This window comes from Crocuta crocuta, unplaced genomic scaffold, assembly GCF_008692635.1.
Source record: "Crocuta crocuta isolate KB4526 unplaced genomic scaffold, BGI_CrCroc_1.0 scaffold72, whole genome shotgun sequence".
NCBI lineage: Eukaryota > Metazoa > Chordata > Mammalia > Carnivora > Hyaenidae > Crocuta > Crocuta crocuta.
Genome location: NW_027529427.1, coordinates 608279 through 633317, shown reverse-complemented (window position 1 = coordinate 633317; position 25039 = coordinate 608279). Strand labels below are relative to the sequence as shown.

Below are 25039 nucleotides of genomic sequence, written 5' to 3'. Positions count from 1 at the left end.
ATCAAGTTTTAACTTAGACCCTAAAAAGGAAATAAGTTTTTCTGCATAAGGAGGGTAATTTAAACCCTTGTACTGCTGTGTCTTGAGTGAACCATAATAGGTAAGAGTAGGTTGAGGTATCACAAAAAAGAAAAAGAACTTATGGTAATTTTTTTCCCAGAGAGTATTGGAAGGAAAGTAACCTTTAGGTAATAAACTTCATGAAGGCTTTGTCACTTAACATCTGAATTCTGCACTTAAAAGAGACTCAGAAATTGTTCTGAAATTAATAATTTGCATCCTGATATTAAAACTGCAGAAAAGGATAAGAAAAGAATGACATGAGTAAGCCAAACATAAGCAATGTAAAAGGTTGAATTTAGACAAATTATGAACAGAGTTGGTTCTTTTATCTAATAGAGTCAAGGATCTTCAGTATGTCTTTATGAAGAACAAACTGATAATTAATAATGTAAAAATGTATGATTAAAATAGTGTTATTATAAATACTTGTGAGTTTACTTGATTCTATAAAGAAATTCCTTTCAATTATTGACTGAATTACTTTCATTACATTTTGTGATGTCTTCATGGAGTAAATAATTAATAAACTTTTCCTTGTATTACTATGTAGATATTCTTCCTTTTCTGAATGATGCACAAATTAAAATGTCAAGAAAGAAAGAATCATATGAGCACATAATGTTTTAAGACACTCAGCTATTTCTATAAATGGTTATACATTGCAGTATTATGGGAAAATAGAAAAACAGGCAACAAGATGCATAGAAGGGAAATAATGCACACAGTGGGAGCTGTTCTATATATCAAAGTATCTCTAAATATTGGGATAAATGATATTCAAAGCTGGCAGCACTCTTTAATGTTTAATTCAAACATTTTTTAAAAAATGTTTATTTATTGACAGATCAGATAAAGGGTTAATATCCAGAATCTATAAGGAACTCATCAAACTACACGCCCGAAAAACAAACAACCCAGTGAAGAAATGGGCAGAAGATATGAACAGACACTTCTCCAAAGAGGACATCCAGATGGCCAACAGACACATGAAACGATGCTCAGTATCCCTTCTCATCAGGGAAATACAAATCAAAATCACACTGAGATACAACCTCACACCAGTCAGAGTGGCNACTTAACGGAGGACCATGGGGGAGAAGAAGGGAGGAAATGGTGGGGGAAAGGGAGAGAGGCAAACCATGAGAGACTCTTGAATACTGAGAAACAAACTGAGGACTGATGGATGTGGGGGGGAAGGGGGAGATAGGCATGTAGGGGGACACTTGTGGGGATGAGCACTGGGTGTCATATGGAAACCAACTTGACAATAAACTATTTGTAAAAAAAAAAAGTGTTTATTTATTTATTTTGAGAGGGAGTGTGATCAAGGGAGGAGCAGAGAGAGAGGGAGAGAGAGAATCCCAAGTAGCCTCTGTTAATTCAGAGCCCGATAAGGGTTGGGGGGTTGATCTCACAAACCGTGAGATAACTACCTGAGCTGAAATCAAGAGTGGGATGCTTAAATGACTGAGTCACCTGGGTCCCCTCCCAAATAATTTTTAATTAGTGAGAGTACTAATAACTAACTTCTTTTAAGTTGAACCTTCTCCAATGTTTCAATATGGAAACAGAAATATAATTGGCATCTTATTTTTCCAGCCTGATAGGGAAGGAAACTATTTAAAACCTCATAATTTCAAGCCTTGTTAAGTTTTGCTGTGGGGTGAAGTGGAGTTTGGTGAAATATTTGCCTTACTTTCAGTTCATTACAAGCATGTTCATGGACTCTTTTTTCAGTGACTTAAATCTTGACATGATTTAATTAGAATGGAAAATAATCCTGGCTTCCTTTCCCACACTTAATGAAGTGCACTCAAATTCATGGATGAGGTTCCCAGTTTCATGCTGGTAGCACTGTATGCATCCTGATTAAGTGCTGAAGGGAGTGACCTTCCCAGAGAGAAGAGAGCCTAGCCCAGAGTCCCGCCCAGGAGAAAAAAAAATCTATCACCATTTTCCTCCCCATTCTCCAGGATGCTTAACTCTCTCCTCTGCAATACTAAGATTAAAGACAGCCAATATACGTTTATTGTTGGGGTAAAAAAAAAAAAACAGAAGAAAACTTAGGTTTTGAGAAGTTTGTAATTTAAATGTCAGATGGAAGAGACAAACTGGAGGGGAAAAAATTGTAACTCAGCAGAGTGCCTGACGCATAGTAGGTAATCAGATTTATCTGTTGACTGAGGAAAACATTGCTAGAATCATAAGGAGAATCTTTAGTTTCTTTTGTATCCTATTACAAAGGGATAATGGGAATAATATTCCCATTTGTGAACTATTGCTGAAGTGTAAAGCTGGCTGTGTTGGGAAGGAGATGGGGAGGGAGGAGGAATTGGAGGATACTCACTCTCTCCTGGCTCTATAGGCACAGCATATGTTCCTGATCTGACGATGTTTCCCTTAGCCATGAACTGAAATGAAAAACCAACACAAAAACAACCTTTTGAGCCTAACACACTTCTCGACATCTTACTCCCCACATGACTTGCTTTTGATTCTTGAATCTGCTTGAGAGCATCAACTGCCTGAAAATCAAAGAATCAGGGGGAACTTCGACAAGAAAGCACGATGGTAGTGCACAAACAATTTTTGCGTTCGTGGCTTTTCCACCACTGTTTTCTTTGGATGAACTCCGAATATATTTTGTAGGCTTATTCTTACCAGGTAATAGAAAATGAACTCTTTTGGTTCCCCAGTGGCCTGCCCATTGAGTATATAGTATGTCTTGATAATCTGAGTTTGGCCACAGGGCAGGGTACCGGCCACGGGCTCCAGGTGAACGTAATTCCCACTTAAGGAGAAAGCGTGTCTCGCAATGTGCTGAGTACCCTCGTGTTCTTCTCTTACCCACACGTAGTTAAAACAAAAGTTATTTTGTTCGTGGAAGGCCTGATAAAACAGAAAAACAAAGAAAACTGTTTTGATATTCTTCGCTTTAGCTTCCCACCAAAATGAATAGTTAAAAGTTTGTGTCATCTCATCCCACATATACTATGCATTGTCCTCAACCCTGTCGACCACCAAATACACAAATTATAAGCGTCTCAAATTGCAGAGATGAAAGGAAACTATTTACAAACGAATCCCCTTTGTCCTGATTTTGCCAAATCATCACTGATTTATCCTTTCTTCTGCAGCTTATAGAATCTTAAGGAGCAAAAAAGGGAATCTTTGGATTATAGAAGTCCTTTGTAAGTTGGTTTAATTGAAATTATGTTGTATATATTCACGTAATATTTTATAACTGTAAGGGCTTCAAAAGTGTTTGTAAATAACCCCAGCAAATTATCATCTATACGTCTTATCATTATTATGACTGGAATTTTAAGGCCTTGTGGTTTTTGGACCTTTAAACCTTGCAAATGTTGTTTAGCAGATAATTCCATTTCTTTCCCTTGCTCCTTAGCTATTTTATGTGTACACATACTTTTTTTTTTTTTTTTACTGAATTTACTATGTGTATTTTGTGGACCTTTCTATTTGCTATCATAATAAAGTTCCTTTTTAAAAAAAATATTTTTATTTATTTCTAGNTTTTTTTTTTTTTAAATGATTGCTCTGAAATATATCATGCCAATAATTTGTAGCTCTGTTAACTCTATGATTATAGAATTTCTTTTTTAAGATAGTTGCAAATGACATATCAGATAAAGGGTTAATATCCAAAATCTATAAGGAACTCACCAAACTACACGCCCGAAAAACAAACAACCCAGTGAAGAAATGGGCAGAAGACATGAACAGACACTTCTCCAAAGAGGACATCCAGATGGCCAACAGACACATGAAACGATGCTCAGCATCCCTCCTCATCAGGGAAATACAAATCAAAACCACACTGAGATACCACCTCACGCCAGTCAGAGTGGCTAAAATGAGCAAATCAGAGAACTCTAGATGCTGGCGAGGATGTGGAGAAACGGGCACCCTCCTACACTGTTGGTGGGAATGTAAACTGGTGCAGCCCCTCTGGAAAACAGTGTGGAGGTTCCTCAGGAAACTAACAATAGAACTCCCCTATGACCCAGCAATAGCACTGCTAGGAATTTACCCAAGGGATACAGAAATGCTGATGCATAGGAGCACATGTACCCCAATGTTCATAGCAGCACTCTCCACAATAGCTAAAACATGGAAAGAGCCTAAGTGTCCATCAACAGATGAATGGATCAAGAAGATGTGGTTTATCTATACCATGGAATACTACATGGCAATGAGAAACAATGAAATCTGGCCATGTGTAGCAACATGGATGGACCTTGAGGGTGTTATGCTGAGCGAAATAAGTCAGGCAGAGAAGGACAAATATCATATGTTTGCACGTATAGGAGGATTAGGAGGAACTTGACGGAGGAACAAGGGGGAGAAGAAGGGCGGAAATGGTGGGGGAAAGGGAGAGAGGCAAACCATGAGAGACTCTTGAATGCTGACAAAAACTGAGGACTGATGGATGTGGGGGGGAGGGGGGATGGGCATGGAGGAGGACACTTGTGGGGATGAGCACTGAGTGTTATGTGGAAACTAATTTGACAAAAAACTATTTGTAAAAAAAAAATTCTTTTTTAAATTTGTTAATGTTTTATTTATTTTTTGAGAGAGAGAGAGAGAGAGAGAGAGAGAGAGACAGCGTGAGCAGGGGAGGGTCAGAGAGAGAGGGAGACACAGAATCTGAAGCAGGCTCCAGGCTCTGAGCTGTCAATGCAGAGCCTGACACGGGACTCAAACCCATGAACCGTGAGCTGAAGTTGGACGCTTAACTGACTGAGACACCCAGGAGCCCTATAGAATTTCAAATATAGGGACACTGTTCATCTTTTCAATCCTAAGGAAGAGCAGGTCTCTATCACATAGAAAACCTTAAGTATCATTCCATATTTTAAATTGAATTAATATGTGAACATTGGGAAATGGAAATAATTTAAGTGCTATTTATCTAAGCTGGAATCCATGAATCATTATCTTTTTACCATTTCTTTGCTTGAGATTACAAGAGTCAATCTTTTAGTTATAGAAATCTTTTGATCATCATCATTAGACAATATATACTAAGAATGTGGGGGGGGGGTTCCAATCACTTTCAAAGTTATTTGAGTAGACATAGAAAAAAAACCAACATAAAACAAATTACATAAATTACTTACCTATTGAAGAACTGATATTGTTCAGGGCCAAATCTTACATGAATTTTTTTACATAGTACATAATATTTTAAAGATAATGCTAATGAAATGATCGAACATTTCTACAGTATCTCTGCTAATGTCTTTGTTATTTTGAATGAAATTTTAAATTCCCAAGTTTATCCCTAAGTCGGACAGCTTCTTATTTCTATCTCTTGAATACAATATGTATGCTTCTTCATTTCTGAAAAAAATAATGGTTACTGAGGTTTCTTTTTGTCCTCCGGGTTTTTTTTCCCTTCATACTTACCACAACAGAAATTTTGGTGGCCAAGATATTAGTAGTATTGATTGAAAACTGTACAAGACCCTGTTCATTGGTAGTTGCATTGTAACGATAATTGGCTTCACTTGCAGAGATAAAGATAAGTTTGTTGGGGATGGGTACATCTTTCCCATCCACCAGAAGCACCTAAAGAAGAAAAGTACTTGATAAATTACGTGGATTAATACTCAGAGAAGACAGAACTCAAGGGGACAAATTCATTGGCTTCCATAACTGAAAGAAAAAGCAAAAGCAAACCTCGAAAACGATCCTTCCATATTTACTATAAAATCAATTTTTTTCCATTTGTATCCTCATTTCTTTCACCTTTTTACTCTTTTTTTTTTTTTGGATCTTCATGTCTTTTTCATTTCCTGAGACAAACCACATAAACAGCCCCACAAAAAGTGTTGCTTTTTTGAGAAGAAATATAAGTAGTTTTAAACAAATTATTATAAAATGGGTAAAAAATTGTAATTATAAAAAGGGTAAAATTATTTCTTAAAATTAAAATCTATACCTTAAGCGTGAGAATAATTTAATAATAATGGCCATTAAATGTACACTATTATAGGTCTTATGTCTAACAATAAAACTGCTTATCCACTTGTTTCTAAATAGAACCACATATATAAAGGAGGATATCGGAAGGCATAAATTGAGAATGATTTGTGAGAAATTCTCTTAAAATTCTGAAGCTGGCTGGATAATTGCAGAAATATATTTATTGTAAGACAGTTGGTAGAGAAGGTTTGACATAATAACTAATTCATTTCACATTCTTCATTATCTACATGTTCTAAAAAGAAATAATATCTCTGATTCTGAAAATGCTATCGTATGAGATTGTACATTTTATCAGTGATGTTTACAAAGGAAGGTCTTTTTTCTTGGTTTCATGTTTTGGGTCTAGCTGATATCGCTAGGTAGATGTAGGCTACATCATCATGCCCTGAAGGTAGATGCAACTAGATACGTCATTATTTGTGAATTGCGATATACTCTACCTGTCCAAAGAAGGGGATTCCTCGTCTAAAGTGTGATTTGATTTTCACGAACTTGAGTCTGGTTACAGTATTTGTGATTTCGCTGGTCCCATTTCCAGTAAATACTACACCTAAAAATATATAGAGAAGAGTAAGTATTCTTGGAAGTTACTTTAGTCCTAAAATTCATGTCCCTCCACCTTCTTTATGACCCTTATTTGGTTATGGAAAACAAACGCATGTTTATGCGTTTCACTCCTTATATTAATTTAGAGTTCAAACCTGTTCCCTCTTCTCTAATCTTGGCTTCCACTCTAAGTTTCATTTCAAAACCCATGTTTTTAATCTGGAGCGCGTTTGTGTTTACTTGTTGGGTGATGCAGCCATTTTTGTTGAGCTGAGAGAAATTAAAAAAAAAACCAACAAATCGATCAATACCATATTGATTAAGACCACACTGATTAAAACTAAATCTATTATTTTCTTTCTGATACTGAGACAACTTCTTTGGGTTAAACCTATTCAATGACATTTCATGTTCACATCTGCTCTCTAAAGGTTAGTCATCAAAATGAGAATTTTATTGACAAAGAATAGAAATTCTTTCGGTTTTTTGGTGGGGAATATATGAGGATAAGCTTCCTCCGATGTCCTCTTTCTAGTTAGTAAAATAGGGTAGCTCCATGGTTGTCAACAATGATAGTGCCTAGAGAGAACATTGTAGACTAACCTGTTGACTGAGTTTCTCACAGAACTCTTTCTTTTGACAACTAGAATGATGAAGTAATTTTCTGCACATGCTCACAGTTGCAAGTCCTGGGACAGGTTTCCCGTAGGTGTATCTGTCATGTAAGAAATAAATCAGGAACGGAGGAAGGGTATCTACAATTTCCACTACATCAACCCACCGCAGATTAAATATACACTTTTGCAGGTCCTTGTACTTCTTTATCATTTGGGGCTCATATCAAGTTGAAATATGTCTGGAAAATATCTTTATCAAGAGATACTACACATTAAGTCATTTGAAACTTTGCTGCAATGTATAATCAAGTTTCCTTTGGGATTAAAAAAATTTCTTCCTTTGGGATACCTGGGTGTCTCATTTGGTTAAGTGTTCAACTCTTGATATCAGCTCAGGTAGTGATCTCCCAGTGGTGAGACAGAGCCATGTTCCAGAGAGATTCTCCCTCTCCCTCTCTCTCTGCCCCTCTCCTCACACACACTCTCTCTCAAAATAAATACATAAACATTTAAAAAAATTTCTTCCTTTTAGCCTGTTTATAAAATCAAAACTTGTTTATACCAAGTAAGAAAACCTAGATAATAAATAGAATCAAAATAAATAAATAATAGAAATAATAAACCTAACACCATAATGTACACGCATATTCACAGAAGGAGAGAGAGGAGAGAGAGCTGTGATAAAGTCAACAATCATGGGGGTATGTAAAATAGAATTGTGTGTGTGTGTGTGTGTGTGTGTGTGCACTCTATTTTTCTATTAGTGTTTTCCTCTCCCTTAATAAAAATGGAATAATTAATAATCTGCTTGGGGCATTAGTTTTCTTTCCTTTTTGTAAATACTTCCAATATCACTTCAAATAAAAATCAGGACAACTTGTTCTGAAACCCTTTCCTAAGATACAGACATCAGTGCTAAGATGCCATTAAGTTAGACAGCTCATTCCTTGAGGCAAAGGTCCAGATGCTTGATGCTTCCAGTATCTAATATTTAGATGAGCATATTTTTATACTCTGCATGCTCCCATTGCTACTGATGATTTATAGAAAATGAGTTTTAATTCTCAAGGTTGAAATGAACTGTAGGAGTTATTTGTAACTGCAAAAAATTAAAGATGAAGGGAACCCTTAAAGACAGAAAAAAATTTCAAAAATGGCATAGTAAGTCCTTCACTATCAATAATTATTTTAAATGTAAACAGATAAAATAAAAAACATAGAGGGGATGAATGGATAAAAAATACAAAATCCAACTGTATGCTGTATACAAGAGACTCACTTTAGACTTAGGGACACATATAGGCTGAAAGTGAGGGGATAGAAAAAGATATTTCATAAAGATCATAGCCAAAAATGATCAGGGGTGGCTATACTAACATCACACCAAATAGACTTTAAGTCAAGCAAAGAAGAAATTATATAATGATCAAAGGGTCAATTCACTGAGAAGATACAGCACTTATAAAAATATACGCACTCAGCATCAAGACATGTAAATATAAAACACAAACACTGATGGAACAGAGAAGAGAAACAGACAATGAGACAATAGCAGGAGACTTCAATACCCCACTGTCAATAAGAGATAGAATATCCAGACAGAAATTTAAAAAGAAACAGTGACACTGAACAATCTTAGACCACATGGACTTAAGAGATATATTTGGAATATTATGCCCCAGTGTTGGCAAGGATGTGGAGAAAAAGGAACCCTTGTGCACTATTGGTGGGAATGTAAATTGGCACAGCCACCAAGGAAAACTATGGAGGATTTTCAAAAAACTATAAATGAAATTACCATATGACCCAATAATTCCACTACTAGATACTTATACAAATTAAATGAAAACACTAATTTGAAAAGATATATGCACCACCATGTTTATTGCAGCATTTTTTACAATAACAAAGGTATGGAAACAACCCAAGTGTCTGTCAATAGATGGATGGATAAAGAAGATGTATTAAAAAAACCATATATATGTATATATATATGTAATACATATTAGTGGAAAAAATATATATTAATGGAATATTACTCAAACATAAAAAAGATGAGATCCTGCCATTTGCAACAACATGGGTGAACCTGGAGGGTATTATGCTAAATGAAATAAGTCAGACAAAGAAAGACAGATAGTGTCTAATTTCACTTATAAGTGGAATCTAAAAAAAATACAAATGAATAAACAAACAAAAGGCAGAATCAGACCTATAAATGCAGAGAACAAACTGGTGATTGCCAGAAGGGATGGACTAAATAGGTGAAGGGAAATGGGAGACACAGGCTTCCAGTTATGGAATGAATAAGTCATGGGAATAGAAGGTATAGCATAAGGAAAACAGTCAACGGCATTGCAACACCGTTGTATGGTGACAGATGACAGCTACACTTGGAGTGAGCACAGCATAACGTATAAACTTGTTGAATTTCTAAGTTGTACGTCTGAAACTAATGTCACTTTATATGTCAACTGTACTCAAATTAAAAAAAAAGAAAGCGTATAAAAAAATAAGGCATCCAAATCACAAAAGAAGTAAAATATCACTATTTGTAGAGGACATAATATTATTTATATAGAAATACTCCTAACAAGTTAAAAAATAAAGCCTGTTAGAACTAATAAACAAATCCCATAAAATTTCAGGATACAAAAATCAACATACAAACCTAGCTGTGTTTCTGTACACTAACAATGAACTATGAAAAAGAAATGGAAAAAAAAATCCTATTTACAATAGCCACAAAAAGAGTAAAAGACTTAATAATATACTTAACCAAGGAGGTGAAAGACTTGTACACTGAAAACTACAAAACATCAATGAAAGAAATTAAAGAAGTCACAAATAAATGGAAAGGCATCCTATATTCATGGATTGGAAGGCAATATTGTTAAGATATCTGTACTACCCAAAGCAATCCTCAAACTGAATGCAATCCCTATCAAAATCCCAATAGCATTCTTTACAGGAATAGAAAAACAGCCCTAAAATTCATATGGAATAAGGAAAGACCCCAAATAGTAAACATAATCTTGTGGGGATGAGCACTGGGTGTTATGTGGAAACCAATTTGACAATTAACTATTTGTAAAAAAAAAAAAAATATTGAGAAAAAGAAAAGGCTGGAGGCATCATACTTCCTGATTTAAAACCATATGGTCCTGGCATGCAGACAGGTATGTAGACCAATGGAACAAAGCCCAGAAAGAAATTCATTTATATATATTCAATTGATCTTTGACAAGGTTGCCAAGAATACACAGTAAGGGAAAGATAATATCTTTAAAAAGGTGTTGGGAAAACTGGATATCCAATGCAAAAGAATGAAATTAAACCCTTATGTTCACCATACAAAAAAATTAACAGAAAACAGATTAAAGACTTAAATGTAAGACCTGAAATTATAAAGTTTCTATCAAAAATATAAGAGGAAAGCTTTGTTGCACTGGTAATAATAAGAAATTGGAACCCTTACACATTGTTGATGGAAATGTAAAATGGTGCAGACAGCATGGAAGTTTCTTTAAAAAGTACAATTAGAAAGTATTTAAGGTTTTAAAATTTTTTTCTTACACTACACCAAGAAGACCTATGAAAAATACTTCAGGGGAGGAGCCAACATGGCGGAACAGCATGCAAGTGTTTTTGTGTTTTTTATCCCTGAAAGGCAGCCAGATCAGCACTAAACCATCTTGGAACACATAGAAAACTGATTTGAGGATTAACACAACAATCTGCACAAGCTGAACCACAGAACTTGGGAGTATGCAGCGTGGACAGGTGAAGTGGGGGAGAGAGAAGCCACAGAGAGCAGGGAGCTGTTTTTGCTTGTGGAGAGAAGGATGGAGTTGGGGTAGAGTACNGGAGAAAGCCCCCCCCCCCCCCCCCAAAAAAAAAGTAGCTGGAGAGAGAGTGGAAACAGCCAGCCTCAGGGACAGAACAAAAAAGGGAGAAAGGAGAAAAAAGAGGGTTTAAATTCCATTGAGACTCTACAAACAGAGGGAGTGTGTGGAGTCTGAAACTCTGCAGCTTCCTCTGGTGGGAAGGGCGAATCTCTAGGAGCGGAGAGCAAGGTCCAAGGGGTCCTCGGGCCACATGGGGAGAGGTAGTTCCCCCGCTGGAAGGACATTTGGTAGAGGCTGTGCAGCCACCCCACAGACAATGGTCCCAGCTGACCTCAGAGAACAACCGCTGGTGCTGGAACAAGGACCTTGAGGGGGAAGTCTGGCGCCAGATGTGTGTTGTGATTTTCCATAATCCTTTAAAAGCTGCTGCTGCAAGGTCGTGTGAACTTTTTCTGGGGCAGGCTGACACCCAGCTGCAGGGTCTGGGCATCGGCAGCAGCACAGCCCTGTGAACGTTCCTGGGGGTGGGTGGGCACCCAGCCATTACTCAGAGAGACCCTCCCCCAGAAGATCAGAATGGGTCAAAGCCACAGTCCCTCAGAAGTGAGGGCTTGGGAAACACAGCCACATCTGAGATAAAGCTCACGACGGAGGTGCTGCCTGGCAGCCTGATGGCTTGTAAGAGTGGAGAGTCAGTGGATGGAAGGCAGAGACAAAGGAGGGTGCTTGATTCCCAGTGGTCGAGAGCACAGACTTACGATAGTAATGACTACGTAGTAGGCTGATGCCATTTTCACCCCTCTAGCGAATGCGCATACACACCTACACGTGCCACAGCGATCCACCCCAATAAGCTAAACAGCGCCATCTAGTGGAGAATGGAGCTATAACACTAAGCTCCACCCAACAGGGCCAACAGCACTCTTTAACAAACACAAGTCTCTCCGCCTGCTTAGTTTACGGACTTTAAAGTATTTCATAGTTTGACTTCTACAGGAAACCAGATGTAATTTCAGTCGTGCTTCATTCTGTTCGCTAGTTCTTTTATTCAATTTTTTTCTTTTTCTTTTTTTTACTTTCTTATTCTTGAATACAGAAAGAGAATCTATTTTTATTTTCCATTTTTATTAAAAAGATTTTTCTTCAAATTTTACCAGGGCTCCTGGGTGGCTCAGTTGGTTGAGCGCTGACTTCGGCTCAGGTCATGATCTCACAGTCTGTGGGTTCGAGCCCCGTGTCAGGCTCTTAGCTGACAGCTCAGAGCCTGGAGCCTGCTTCAGATTCTTTGTCTGCCTCTCTCTCTGCCCCTCCCCTGCTTGCTCTCTGTCTCTGTCTCTCAAAATAAAATAAAGACATAAAAAATTAAAAAAAATTTACCTACTATATTTTTTAATTTTTGTAAATTTTTAAAATTCTTTTTTACTTTCATTTCCTTTTATTCGATTTTATTCTATTCATTTTTTCAAATTTTCAAACATTTTCCTTCTTTTCTAATATTTCTCTTTTTTCTCAATCTATCAAGCTTCTTTCAAACACCAGACAAAAACACACCTAAGATCTAGCATCCTTTATTTGATATCTTTGTGTTGTTTTTAATTTTTTAACTTAATTTTTTTAACTTTATTAATTCCTTTTCTTCCTCCAAAATGACAAAACAAAGGAAATCACCCCAAAAGAAGGAACAGGAAGAGAAGACAGCCAGGTACTTAATAACACAGATACAAGCAAGATGTCTGAACCAGAATTTAGAATCACAATAATAAGAAAATAGATTAAAATCTCTTTCTGCAGAGATAAAAGAAATAAAAGGCAATCTGGATGAAATAAAAAATGATATAACTGAGCTGCAATCTCGAGTGGATGTCACGGTGGCAAGGATGGATGAGGCAGAGCAGTGAATCAGTGATATAAAGGACAAACTTATAGACAATAATGAAGCAGAAAAAAAGCGGAGACTAAGGCTAAAGAGTCCAAAATAAAAATTAGAGACTCAGTGACTCATTAAAAAGGAATGATATCAGAATCATAGAGGCCCCATAAGATGAAGAGAGAGAAAAAGGGGTAGAAAATTTATGTGGGCAAATCGAAGCAGAAAACTTTCCTAACCTGGGGAAAGACACAGACATCAAAATCCAGGAAGCGTGGAGGACTCCCATTAGATTCAACAAAAACCAACCATCAGCAAGGCATATTATAGTTAAATTCACAAAATACTCAGGCAAGGAAAGAATCATGAAAGCATCAAGGGAAAAGAAGTCCTTAACCTACAAGGGAAGACAAATTAGGTTTGCAGCAGACCTAGCCATTGAAACTTGGCAGGTCAGAAAGGAGTGGCAGAATATATTCAATGTGTTGAATCGGAAAAATATGTGGCCAAGAATTCTGTATCCAGTAAGGCTGTCATTCAAAATAGGAAGAGAGACAAAGAGTTTCCAAAAACAAAAACCAAAGGGTTCATGATCAATAAACCAGCCCTGGAAGAAATTTTAAGGGGGACTCTCTGAATGGAGAAAAGATGAAAAAAAATCCAAAAAGACTAAAACCAAAAGACTAGAAAGGACCAGAGAACCCTACCAGAAACTCAAATCTACAGGCAACATAAAGGCAATAAATTCATATCTTTCAGTACTCATTCTAAACGTCAATGGTCTAAATGCTCCAATCAAAAGACATAGGGTAACAGAATGGATAAGAAAACAAGATCCATCTATATTTTGTTTGCAACAGACTCATTTTAGACCTAAAGACAACTTCAAACTGAAAATAAGGGGATGCAGAACCATCTATCATGCTAATGGTTGCCAAAAGAAAGCCAGAGTAGTCATACTATATCAGATAATCTGGATTTTAAAATAAAGACTGTAACCAGAGATGAAGAAGGGCATTATATCATAATTAAGGGGACTATTCACAAGAAGACCTAATAATTGTAAACATTTATGCTCCAAACATGAGAACACTTAAATATATAAACCAGTTAATCACAAACATAAAGAAACTCATTGATAATACCATAATAGTGGGAGACTTCAACACCCCACTTACAGCAATGGACATATCATCTGAACAGAAAATCAACAAGGAAACAATGACTTGAATGGCATACTGGACTGGAGGGACTTAACAGATATATTCAGAACATTTCATCCAAAATCAGCAGAATACACATCCTTCTCGAGTGCACATGGAACATTCTCCAGAATAGACCACATACTGGGACACAAATCAACCCTCAACAAGTACAAAAAGATTGAGATCATATCGTGCATATTTTCAGACCACAACACTATAAAACTCAAAATCAACTGCAAGAAAAAATTTGGGAAGATAACAAATAGTTGGAAACTAAAGAACATCCTACTAAAAAAATGAATGGGCTAACCAAGAAATTAAAGAGGAAATTAAAACGTACATGGAAGCCAATGAAAATGATAACATGACAGCCCAAAACCTCTGGGATGCAGCAAAGGTAGCAATAAGAGGGAAGTATATAGCAATCCAGGCCTTCCTAAAGAAGGAAGAAAGGTCTCAGATACATAACCTAAGCTTACACCTCAAAGAGCTGGAACAAGAACAGCAAATAAAACCCAAGACCAGCAGAAGACAGGAAATAATATTAGAGCAGAAAGCAATGCTATCAAAACAAAAAGAAACAAACAAACAACAACAACAACAAACCCCAGTAGAGCAGATCAATAAAACCAGGAGCTGGTTCTTTGAAAGAATGAACAAAGTTGATAAATCCCTAGCCAGTTTGACCAAAAAGAAAAAGGAAAGGACCCAAATAAATAAAATAAAGAATGAAAGAGGAGAGATCACAACCAACACTGTAGAAATATAAATAATAATAAGAGGATATTACGAACAATTATATGCCAATAAATTGGGCAATCTGGAAGAAATGGACAAATTTCTAGAAACATATGAACTACCAAAACTGAAACAGGAAGAAATAGAAAATTTGAACAGACCCATAACCAGTAAAGAAATCAAACTAGTAATCAAAAATCCCCCCCCCCAAAAAAAAAACAAGGGTCCAGGGCTGGATGGCTTTACAGGAGAATTCCACCAAACATTTAAAGAAGAGTTAACACTTATTCTCTTGAAGCTGTTCCAAAAAATAGAAACGGAAGGAAAACTTCCAAATTCTTTCTATGAAGCCAGCATTACCTTGATTCCAAAACCAGACAAAGACCCCACTAAAAAGGAGAACTGTAGGCAATTTCCCTGATGAACACAGATGGAAAAATCCTCAAAAAGATACTAGCCAACTGGATACAATAATACATTTAAAAAATTATTCACCACGACCAAGTGGGATTTATACCTGGGATGCAGGGCTGGTTCAATATCCACAAAACAATCAATGTGATACATCACATCAATAAAAGAAAGGACAAGAACCACATGATCCTCTCAATAGATGCATAGAAAGCATTTGACAAAATACAGCATCCTTTCTTGACAAAAACCCTGAAGAAAGTAGGAATAGAAGGATCAAAGCTCAAGATCATGCTAATATCACCCTCAATGGGGAAAAACAGAGCTTTTCCCCTAAGGTCAGGAACACGACAGGGATGTCCACTCTAGCCACTGTTACTCCACATAGTATTGGAAGTCTTAGCCTCAGCAATCAGACCGCAAAAGGGAATAAAAGGCATCCAACTTGGCCAGGAGGCAATCAAATTTTCACTGTTCGCAGATGACATGATACTCTAAATGGAAATTCCAAAAGATTCCACCAAAAAACTGCTAGAGCTGATCCATGAATTCGGCAAAGTTGCAGGATATAAAATAAATGCACAGAAATGGGTTGCATTCCTATACACCAAAAATGAGGCAACAGAAAGAGAAATCAAGGAATCAATCCTATTTACAATTGTACCAAAACTCATAAAATACCTAGGAATAAACATAACCCAGGAGGTGAAAAATCTATACACTGAAATGAATAGAAAGCTTATGAATGAAATTGAAGAAGACACACACAAAAAAGGAAAAATATTTCATGCTCCTGGATTGGAAGAACAAGCATTGTTCAAATGTCAATACTACCAAAAACAATCTACATATTCATGCAATCCCTATCAAAAGAATGCCAGCATTCTTCACAGAGCTAGAACAAACAATCCTAAAATTTGTATGGAACCAGAAAAGACCCTGAATAGCCAAAGCAATCTTGAAAAAGAAAACTGAAGCTGGAAGCATCATAATCCCAGACTTTAAGATGTATTACAAAGCTTTAATCATCAAGACAGTAAGGTACTGGAACAAAACCAGCCACTCAGGTCAATGGAACAGAATAGAGAACCGAGAAATGGATCCACAAACATATGGCCAACTAATCTTTGACAAAGCAGGAAAGAATATGCAGTGGAATAAAGACAGTCTCTTCGGCAAATGGTGCTGGGAGAACTGGACAGCGACATGAAGAAAAATGAACCTGGACCACTCTCTTACACCCTACACAAAAATGTACTCAAATGGATGAAAGAGCTAAACGTTAGACAAGAAGCCATCAAAATCCTAGCGGAGAAAGCAGGCAAGAACCTCTTTGATCTTGGCCACAGCAACTTCTTACTCAATACGTCTCTGGAGGCAAGGAAACCAAAGCAAAAATGAACTATTGGGACCTCACCAAAATAAAAACTTCTGCTCAGTGAAGAAAACAATCAGCAAAACTAAAAGGCAACTGATGGAATGGGAGAAGATATTCTCAAATGACATATCAGATAAAGTGTTAGTTTCCAAAATCTATAAAGAACTTATCAAACTCCACACACCCCAAAAAAACAATATAATCCACTAAAGAAATGGGTAAAAGACATGAATAGACACTTCTCCAAAGAAGAACAGACACATGAAAAAATGTTCAACATCACTCATCATTGGTGAGATAGCCATCACCTATCAGAATGGCTAACATTAACATCTCAGGAAACAGCAGATGGCGAGAATGCAGAGAAAGAGGGTCTCTTTTGCACTGCTGGTGGGAATGCAAAAAGATGCAGCCACTCTGGGAAACAGTATAGATGTTCCTCAAAAATTTAAAAATAGTATTCCTCTATGACCCAGCAATTACACTACTAGGTATTTATCAAAGGGATATAGGTGTGCTGTTTTGAAGAGGCACACGCACCCTAATGTTTATAGCAGCACTATCAACAATAGCCAAAGTATAGAAAGAGTCCTAAATGTCCATCAATGGATGAATGGATAAAGAAGACGTGGTATATATATATATCTTGACAATCAAAAAGAATGAAATCTTGCCATTTGCAGCTATGTAAATGGAACTGGAGGGTATTATGCTAAGTGAAATTAGTCAGTTGGAGAAGGATAAATATCATATGGCTTCACTCATATTTAAGATACAACAGAATTTAAGATACAAAACAAATGAACATAAGGGAAGGGAAGCAAAAGTAATATAAAAACAGGGAGGGGAACAAAACATAAGGGACTCTTAAATATAGAGAACAGAGGGGTTGCTGAAGGGGCTGTGGGAGGGAGGATGATCTAAATGGGTAAGGGGCATTAAGAAAGCTACTCCTGAAGTCATTGTTGCACTATAGCTAACTAACTTGGATGTAAATTAAACAATAAATGAATTTTTTAAAAAGGAAAGAAAAATACTCCAAAAATCCTCTTAAAATTGGTCAGAGGAGAAATTAAAATTAATCAATTCAATGTCCCATTAAGAAACAATCAGGCAAATCCAGCAAGAGGGACATTTACAGGCCAATTGACCATTCTCCAATAAGTTTAATTTTTTTCATGTTTTATTTATTTTTGAGAGAGAGAGAGAGAGACAGCGTGAGCAGGGGAGGGTCAGAGAGAGGGAGAGACAGAATCTGAAGACAGGTTCCAGGCTCTGAGCTAGCCATCAGCACAGAGCCCAATGTGGGACTCGAACCCATGAACCGTGAGATCATGACCTGAGCCAAAGTCGGACGCTTAACCTACTGAGCCACCCAAGCGCCACATCCAATAAGTTAACATCCTAGAGAGAAAAGGAAGTTCCACACTTTTAAAACTTTAATATATTTATAGATGCCCATCGCTTGCTTAAAAATATTATGGAAAAAAAATGGAAGGAGGAATATAAATGGGACAAAATAAAAAAATTTCATAATTCTTGTAATGGTTGATGGGTACATGATTTTCCACTTTACTATTTTCTTAACCTTTGCATTCAATTGAAAATTTTCATTGTGGAGAGTCGAAAAAAGGGGTACATATGAGTCACAGTAATCAAGAGTAATGAGTAATCACCATTTTTAGAAAGATTGAGGGAACCTGAGTATAAAATAAGAATTAGTATTAGAAATTACTTTTTATTTTGTTAACTATGATATGGCATCATGACTATACAGGAAAATGTCAGTAATTTTTAGAGCTACACAGCACTGCATCAAGGGGACAGTATAATGATCTTTGTAATTTATCCTGAAATGTTAAAGCAAAAAAAAATGATGTAGCAAATATAGAAAGATGTTAGTTGTTAAATCATGATTACGGGTGTCCTCTATTCCTCTGCATAATTGAAAATTTTAGTAATAGGCAGCTGGAATAAGTCATTAAAATGTTTTTTTAATTCAGTGAAAAATTAATTTGTAATTAAGTACCTAGCTAAATAATGACTCAAATTGAGGCAAAATATGAAATTTCAGGCAAGAGCAATTTAACTTACATCCCGCATACTGTTATGTTCACTTTTTCATCCAGGATACTGATTATCTTTGGTACATGAACTTTGACCTCAAACTTGGGAAGCACTGTTTGTAGAGATAATGGAAATAGGAGGTTGGTAAATATTTAATGGAAATACAAATATTTTGATGTCTATAATTTTCCCCCAAATAATATCCTGAAGGCCTAGATGCACTTTTCAATGACTAACTTTAAGATGATAAGGTTTAACAATTCATGCAAAACTTAACTGACTTTGTGATGACAGCAGATCTCAATGACACTAACAAATGATGGTGGTTCCACTGAAATAAGAATTTTGATACTTGGCAAGGTGTAACTTCCTACTGGGAATCAGCCTCTTGTGAACTTCTGGTGCACAGAATTATGATGACTTTACAAGCTGCTAAAGCTTATTCTAATCTGAGTTCAACATACCTATGAGGAATTCAAAAAATCTAAGTGAATGCATGGTATGAACCAAAACATTACGTCCTTTTCATCTTTCATAATCCATACCAACTTCTTCTACAGTGAAGGAGTGCTCTATCCTTTCGCCTGATTCCTTCTGCACCACCACCTTGTAAGAGCCCTGAACGGGCTCGGATGAGAGGGGAAAGGCCAGCTGTTGCAGGCCACTCTCCAACTGGAGGCTCTGCCATTGTCCAACACGATGTCTCTTTGGGTCCTAGAGGGAAACAAGGAGCATGGGGAATAATCATGTAGCCATGATAGTCCTTGAACAAAACAAAAGACTTTGGGGTTGGTAACTGGCATTGCCTTCAGAAGAGATAAACATAGAAGAAAGATAAAACAGAATAAGCCTGACATCTGTGAGCAGGGAATTTTAGATATGAAAGGGTTTTTTTTTTAATAGTAATTCATCTGTAAGGAATATCAGAACTTCCATTCTTAAATGTACTGCTTTCTTTATACAAGATTCTGATGCTTACCTCAAGATATACCAGTGGAATCTACATGAAAAGAGGAAAGAAGAGATGCGATTAGAATTTCATCAAAGGCTATGATTTCAGAGTTGTGATCAAATAGCTTAACTCAGGGAAAATGGATTCTGTAGTAAGTTATAACAAAATTTAACTTGAAACATTAAATAAAACAACTAAAATTGCTCAGGGAAACTTGTAAATGGTTCTAAGTGAAGAACATAAATAATATATTTTCACAACAATCATTGTGTTACCATTTCCTGGAAATATATTATTGGTGAATAAGTTTTATTAATATTTATTAATTATTCATACTTTTGTCAGTAATATTTAGGTACTTACATCCTCTGAGTAAAGAATATGACTATCTTGTTTACTTACATAACTTAGGAAATGGATATTAATAGAGTGATAGGTCATTATGATTTAGACCAGTTAGGAATTTGGGTTAACAGTTAACCAAGAAATACTTATTCTAATTTAAAAATTGCATTTTTAGAGTAGTTTTGTTTCTTTGGCTGTTGAAAGCTAGTTGGAGGAAGGGACACCCAATTAACAAAAGTGAAATCTTTATATAAGATATATATCATATATGTTAATATCTATTATAAATATTTGTGTTTAGAGTATGTATGTGTATTTGTTACCATATTATAATATTGTCTACTATGTATATATTCAGAAACAGTGACACTCCCGTGCTTTTAGTAATCATAAACTCCTTGAGAGTATGGATATGAATAACATCTAACTTTTTTACTCTTCATTATGTTTAATGTATTATGTTCACAGCAATAAATGTAGCTGACTTTTGTCAAGCTGGTTAATTACTGTTAAAAAAGAATAGCATCCTCATCTTTTACCCCTCAATATTCCCTTACATAAAACTCTAGATCTGTAGCAAGCCTGGAGCCCAGATTCCAAAAGGAATGTCTGCCATCTTCTTACTTTTCCTGGCCCTTCTGCTCCTGTTTGGGTGACTACTCCCATCCCCTCCCTCACCTCTGCCACCAACCCAAACCATAAGTATTGAGATCCTTACCAGTTCACTTAAGGGGTGAAAGTTTTCATCCACAGAGACAATACGGAATTTTACTAAAAAATAAATGTTCTGATAAGACTCAGACATGATACGATAAGGCAGGTTATGTGAGTGATAGAGCAGGGGGCTAAGAGATGGGGACAAGAGTGACTGGCTAGAAAACCAGCTTTGGGGTGGCCTCTCCTTCTCAGTACTGCCCCTCATAGTGGAATTTCCCTACATACCTGTCTGTCCTGGTTTATAGATGGGTTTGTCTGTCTGGACAAAGACCAAACTTTGAGCATTCTTTACCAGCACTGTGTTCCTCTTCCTGAAGTCTTGTGTTGGTCCCTTTATCTGGACACTGAGAAATGCCACCTCCGAAGAGGATGAGCTCCTTGGGAGCTAAACAACAAAGAATACCACTGAAGAGTTGCACAGTCTTCTTTCTCTGAGTTCTTCACTCGTGACTATTTTCTACCTCCCTTTCAGCTTAACCAAGGGCTAAGTAAGTATAAATATTTCTCCAGACACGAATGAAGATAATAACATAAGATATAGGGGAGATATGTCAGTGATAATAGCCATCAGTGGGACCCAAATCTCCAGATAGCTAACCTGGAACTTTAGTTATTAAATCACACTCCTTTTAAAGGAGTAAAATATTTGCGGAAAGAATAGAAAGGATCATCTTTGTAAAAATATGGGAGAACGTGGGAGCTGAGTATCCCAAGCACAAAGAGGGTGACCTCAAAGAGGTACTGGATGTTTGCTTTGAGTGTCTGGTACTATTTGTACGTTCAGAAGACAAAGCCATTTAACATTTCACCACAGGAGAAAAATTCTGCTACATGCTGTCCTACCATGAAATTTTTGTATAATCTCTTTCTAGGCATTGTCTTGCTCTGACTTTAATGAGATGGTTACATATGAAAATTAGAAAACCTCTTTGACTAAGTTAGGGCACATGAGTAGTTCCAGCATCCAGCTCTTGATTTCGGCTCAGGTCATGATCCCATAGTTCATGAGATCGAGCCCCACATTGGGCTCTGTGCTGACAAAATGGAGCCTGCTTGGGATTGGCGTTCTCTCTCTCTCTCTCTCAAAATAAATAAACTTTACTTAAAAAAGAAAAGAAAAGAAAAGAAAACTTCTTTGGCTAATAGAATTCTTTTTTAATTTAAATTGACCTTTGGCATGCAGAGAAATACGTCTCTCTTATGCTGATGGAAAATCCATGCTTTGTTCCTTAGTAGCTGGAAACTCACTCTCTTTAGTATTTACCGTGAGATCATGACCTGAGCCGAAGTAGGATGCTTAGCCAACTGAGTCACCCAGGAGCCCCTATTTTTTTTTTAAAGGCTCCATACCCAAACGTAGGCTCGTGACCCCAAGATCAAGAGTCACATGGTCTACCAACTGAGTCAGCTAGGTGTCCCAGCTCACTAACATTCTTAAAGTCATTCTTTGGGATTCAACACCACCTATCCATCACCAGGATTCAATATAAAGTATCAAACAAGGACAGGCAGATAGTACTCACAGTGAAGGAGACACAGTGGAATAAGTCCTTCTCCACCACCAGGTCAGTGAAGAGGCTCTGGTTTCCCCTGAGGGTCTCCAAGGAAGCACTTACAGTCACTGTCTCATTCAGGTAGCTCAGAAGGAAGCAGCCCTTCTCAGGGGTCTCCGTGTGGAGCAGGGAGGGGACCAGTGCCAGGTACTGCCTGAGAAGAGAAGGGAAGTCAGAAAAAAATATGTAGAGTAACAAGCATTTTCAACTGTAAATGTGTTTTCCATAACAATATGTATTTCTTGCTACAGTTGATTCTATACCAAGTGTCAATGGACAAAGAATAGTAAGATGGAAGGTTTGTCACTGCCTGGGATAATAATTATATCTTTTACTCCTGAGTAGTCCCTCACCCACACAGTCTACCAGAAGTTGGCCTCAAGGGTGTTAGAGGTTTATATGCATTCTTTATATTAAAGAGCATTAACATCTGAGTTCTTGAATATATATCCATAAGAGTGCACATATATAATAAATTGCTGATGATTACATTAAATTAAATCTGTCTACATAAACATCCCTTATGCATGAACACCGCAACTGAATTCTTATAAATTCATCTGGAAAATCTCAGTGACATTGTTTTCTTTATAACAGCAACACTGAACATTAACGATTGACATTCTCCTTCATTCTCACCCTTTTGAGGTAATCAGTATTAATATGTTAATATTAATACTTCTATGTCCATAAATAATGCTTCTGTTAAACCTATATGGGTCAATAAATTATCTTATGAAAAAAACAAGTTCATATAAAATGCATTATTTTACAGTCTTTTTTATTCTAATTATTATGTATTTAATTATTCAGAAGTATGGGCAATCTTTTATGTGAGTTTACTTTTTTAAGAATTTTTTTCAAGAGGGAGAGAGAGAGCACATACAAGTTGGGGAGAGGACAGAGGGCAAGAGAAAGAATCTCGGGCACCTGGGTGGCTCAGTCGGTTAAGTGTCTGACTTTGGCTCAGGTCATGATCTCATGGTTCGTGAGTTCGAGACCCGCATAGGGCTCTGTGCTGACAGCTCAGAGCCTGGAGCCTGCTTTGGATTCTGTGTCTCCCCTTCTCTCTGCCCCTCCCCTGCTCATGCTCTGTCTCTCTCAGTCTCTCAAAAATAAATAAACGTTAAAAAATAATTAAAAAAAAAAAAAGAAAAGAGAATCTCAAGTAGGCTCCAAGCTCAGGGCAGAGCGTGATTTCAGGGTTCGATTCCATTACCCTGGGATCATGACCCGAGCTGGAATCAAGAGATGGATGCTTAAATGACTGAGCCACCTAGGTACCCGTTAACGACTGTATTTTTAAGTAATCTCTAGCCCCCAATGTGGGGCTTGAATTTACAACCCCGTGATCAAGAATCACATTCTCTATTAACTGAGTCAGCCTGGAGCCCTTGTGAGTTTACCTTCTTGATTTCACTGATACGTTTCCTTTATCTATTATATTCTTACATTCCCTCCCCCTCCCTCCCACACACACATATTTCCAGTCACAATTCTAGCTATTTTTCAGGAACCATCCCAAGTAACACCTTTGACAAAAACCTTTAGTGGAACACTCGACTCTGTATGATCTTCCCATAACCTGAACCCCTATGGGCTGAAATGTGTTTCTTAAGTGCCTGGTACTTGCAAGGAATTGTGTTAAGCAGTGTCTGTATTAATCGTTCTAGTAATCCTATATGGTGCATACATCATATTCTTTATGTGCGTGACAGCTAAAACATGGGATCCTCGCCAATCCCCAAATTTGAATATACAACAGTAAGATAAAATCTCTGCTTACTCACTAAATCAGTAAACTATACATAAAATGTGACTCTGCAAAACCTTAGTGATTCAATAGCTGCAGATTTAAGCCATTTATTTATAGAGTTAATTTACAATAAAAAAAAGAGCTATTCTTTTCTTATATTGTTTTACTCCGCTTTCCCTTCTACCCCCAACATGGACACTTATGCTTAAAAAAAAAAAAAAAGCAGGCAGTTTGACACATGAAACACTATTTTATTACTTTTCAAAATTAATAGGTATGAGACTTTGAGAAGAGAATAACAGAGATAGTATAGTTGTGGAATCTGGAAGTCAAATTTGGTTCTATCATTCTCCAAGTGGTCTCCAATATACTCGTCAAGCTATGTTTTAAGTTGTTTCTGGGCAAAACTATATGTCATGAATCTTTAGATCCACTCTTCAATAGTTAAAATCCCATACACAAATTCAATGCAATCCTTATCAAAACTCCAATGACATTTTTGGAGAAATAGAGAAATCTGTACATATTCTCTTTTAATAAACTTTAAGGGCAAATCACTCCAAGTTACCAACAAACACTCATAATTAAACTATGAGGTAATATATCAAACGTTGCACATTGGGAGCTACCATTTGGTTACACAGAGGATCCGATCCAATAGAGTGATTTTCACCAGCCAGAGTGGCTAAAATGAGCAAATCAGAGGACTCGAGATGCTGGGGAGGATGTGGAGAAACGGGCACCATCTTACACTGTTGGTGGGAATGTAAACTGGTGCAGCCCCTCTGGAAAACAGTGTGGAGGTTCCTCAAAAAATTAACCATAGAACTCCCCTAGGACCCAGCAATAGCACTGCTAGGAATTTACCCAAGGGATATAGGAGTGCTGATGCATAGGAGCACATGTACCCCAATGTTCATAGCAGCACTCTCAACAATAGCCAAAACATGGAAAGAGCCTAAGT

At 36.9% G+C, this 25039-nt stretch overlaps 1 protein-coding gene across 1 annotated transcript in view; it reads right to left on the bottom strand.

The window, feature by feature from the left end:
* LOC144227441 (pregnancy zone protein-like) overlaps positions 1-21132 on the bottom strand; it is a 46431-nt gene extending 25299 nt beyond the window's left edge. The window contains exons 1-10 of the mRNA XM_077759037.1: positions 20992-21132; positions 19732-19752; positions 19298-19466; positions 18780-18864; positions 7225-7336; positions 6777-6891; positions 6516-6625; positions 5494-5655; positions 2725-2952; positions 2411-2474 (exon numbers count right to left, since the gene is read on the bottom strand). Of these exons, the coding sequence (XP_077615163.1) occupies positions 2411-2474; positions 2725-2952; positions 5494-5655; positions 6516-6625; positions 6777-6891; positions 7225-7336; positions 18780-18864; positions 19298-19466; positions 19732-19752; positions 20992-21051 (1126 nt within the window). The 5' untranslated portion in view covers positions 21052-21132. The remainder of the gene's footprint in view (positions 1-2410; positions 2475-2724; positions 2953-5493; positions 5656-6515; positions 6626-6776; positions 6892-7224; positions 7337-18779; positions 18865-19297; positions 19467-19731; positions 19753-20991) is intronic.
* Positions 21133-25039: the final 3907 nt, after the last annotated feature.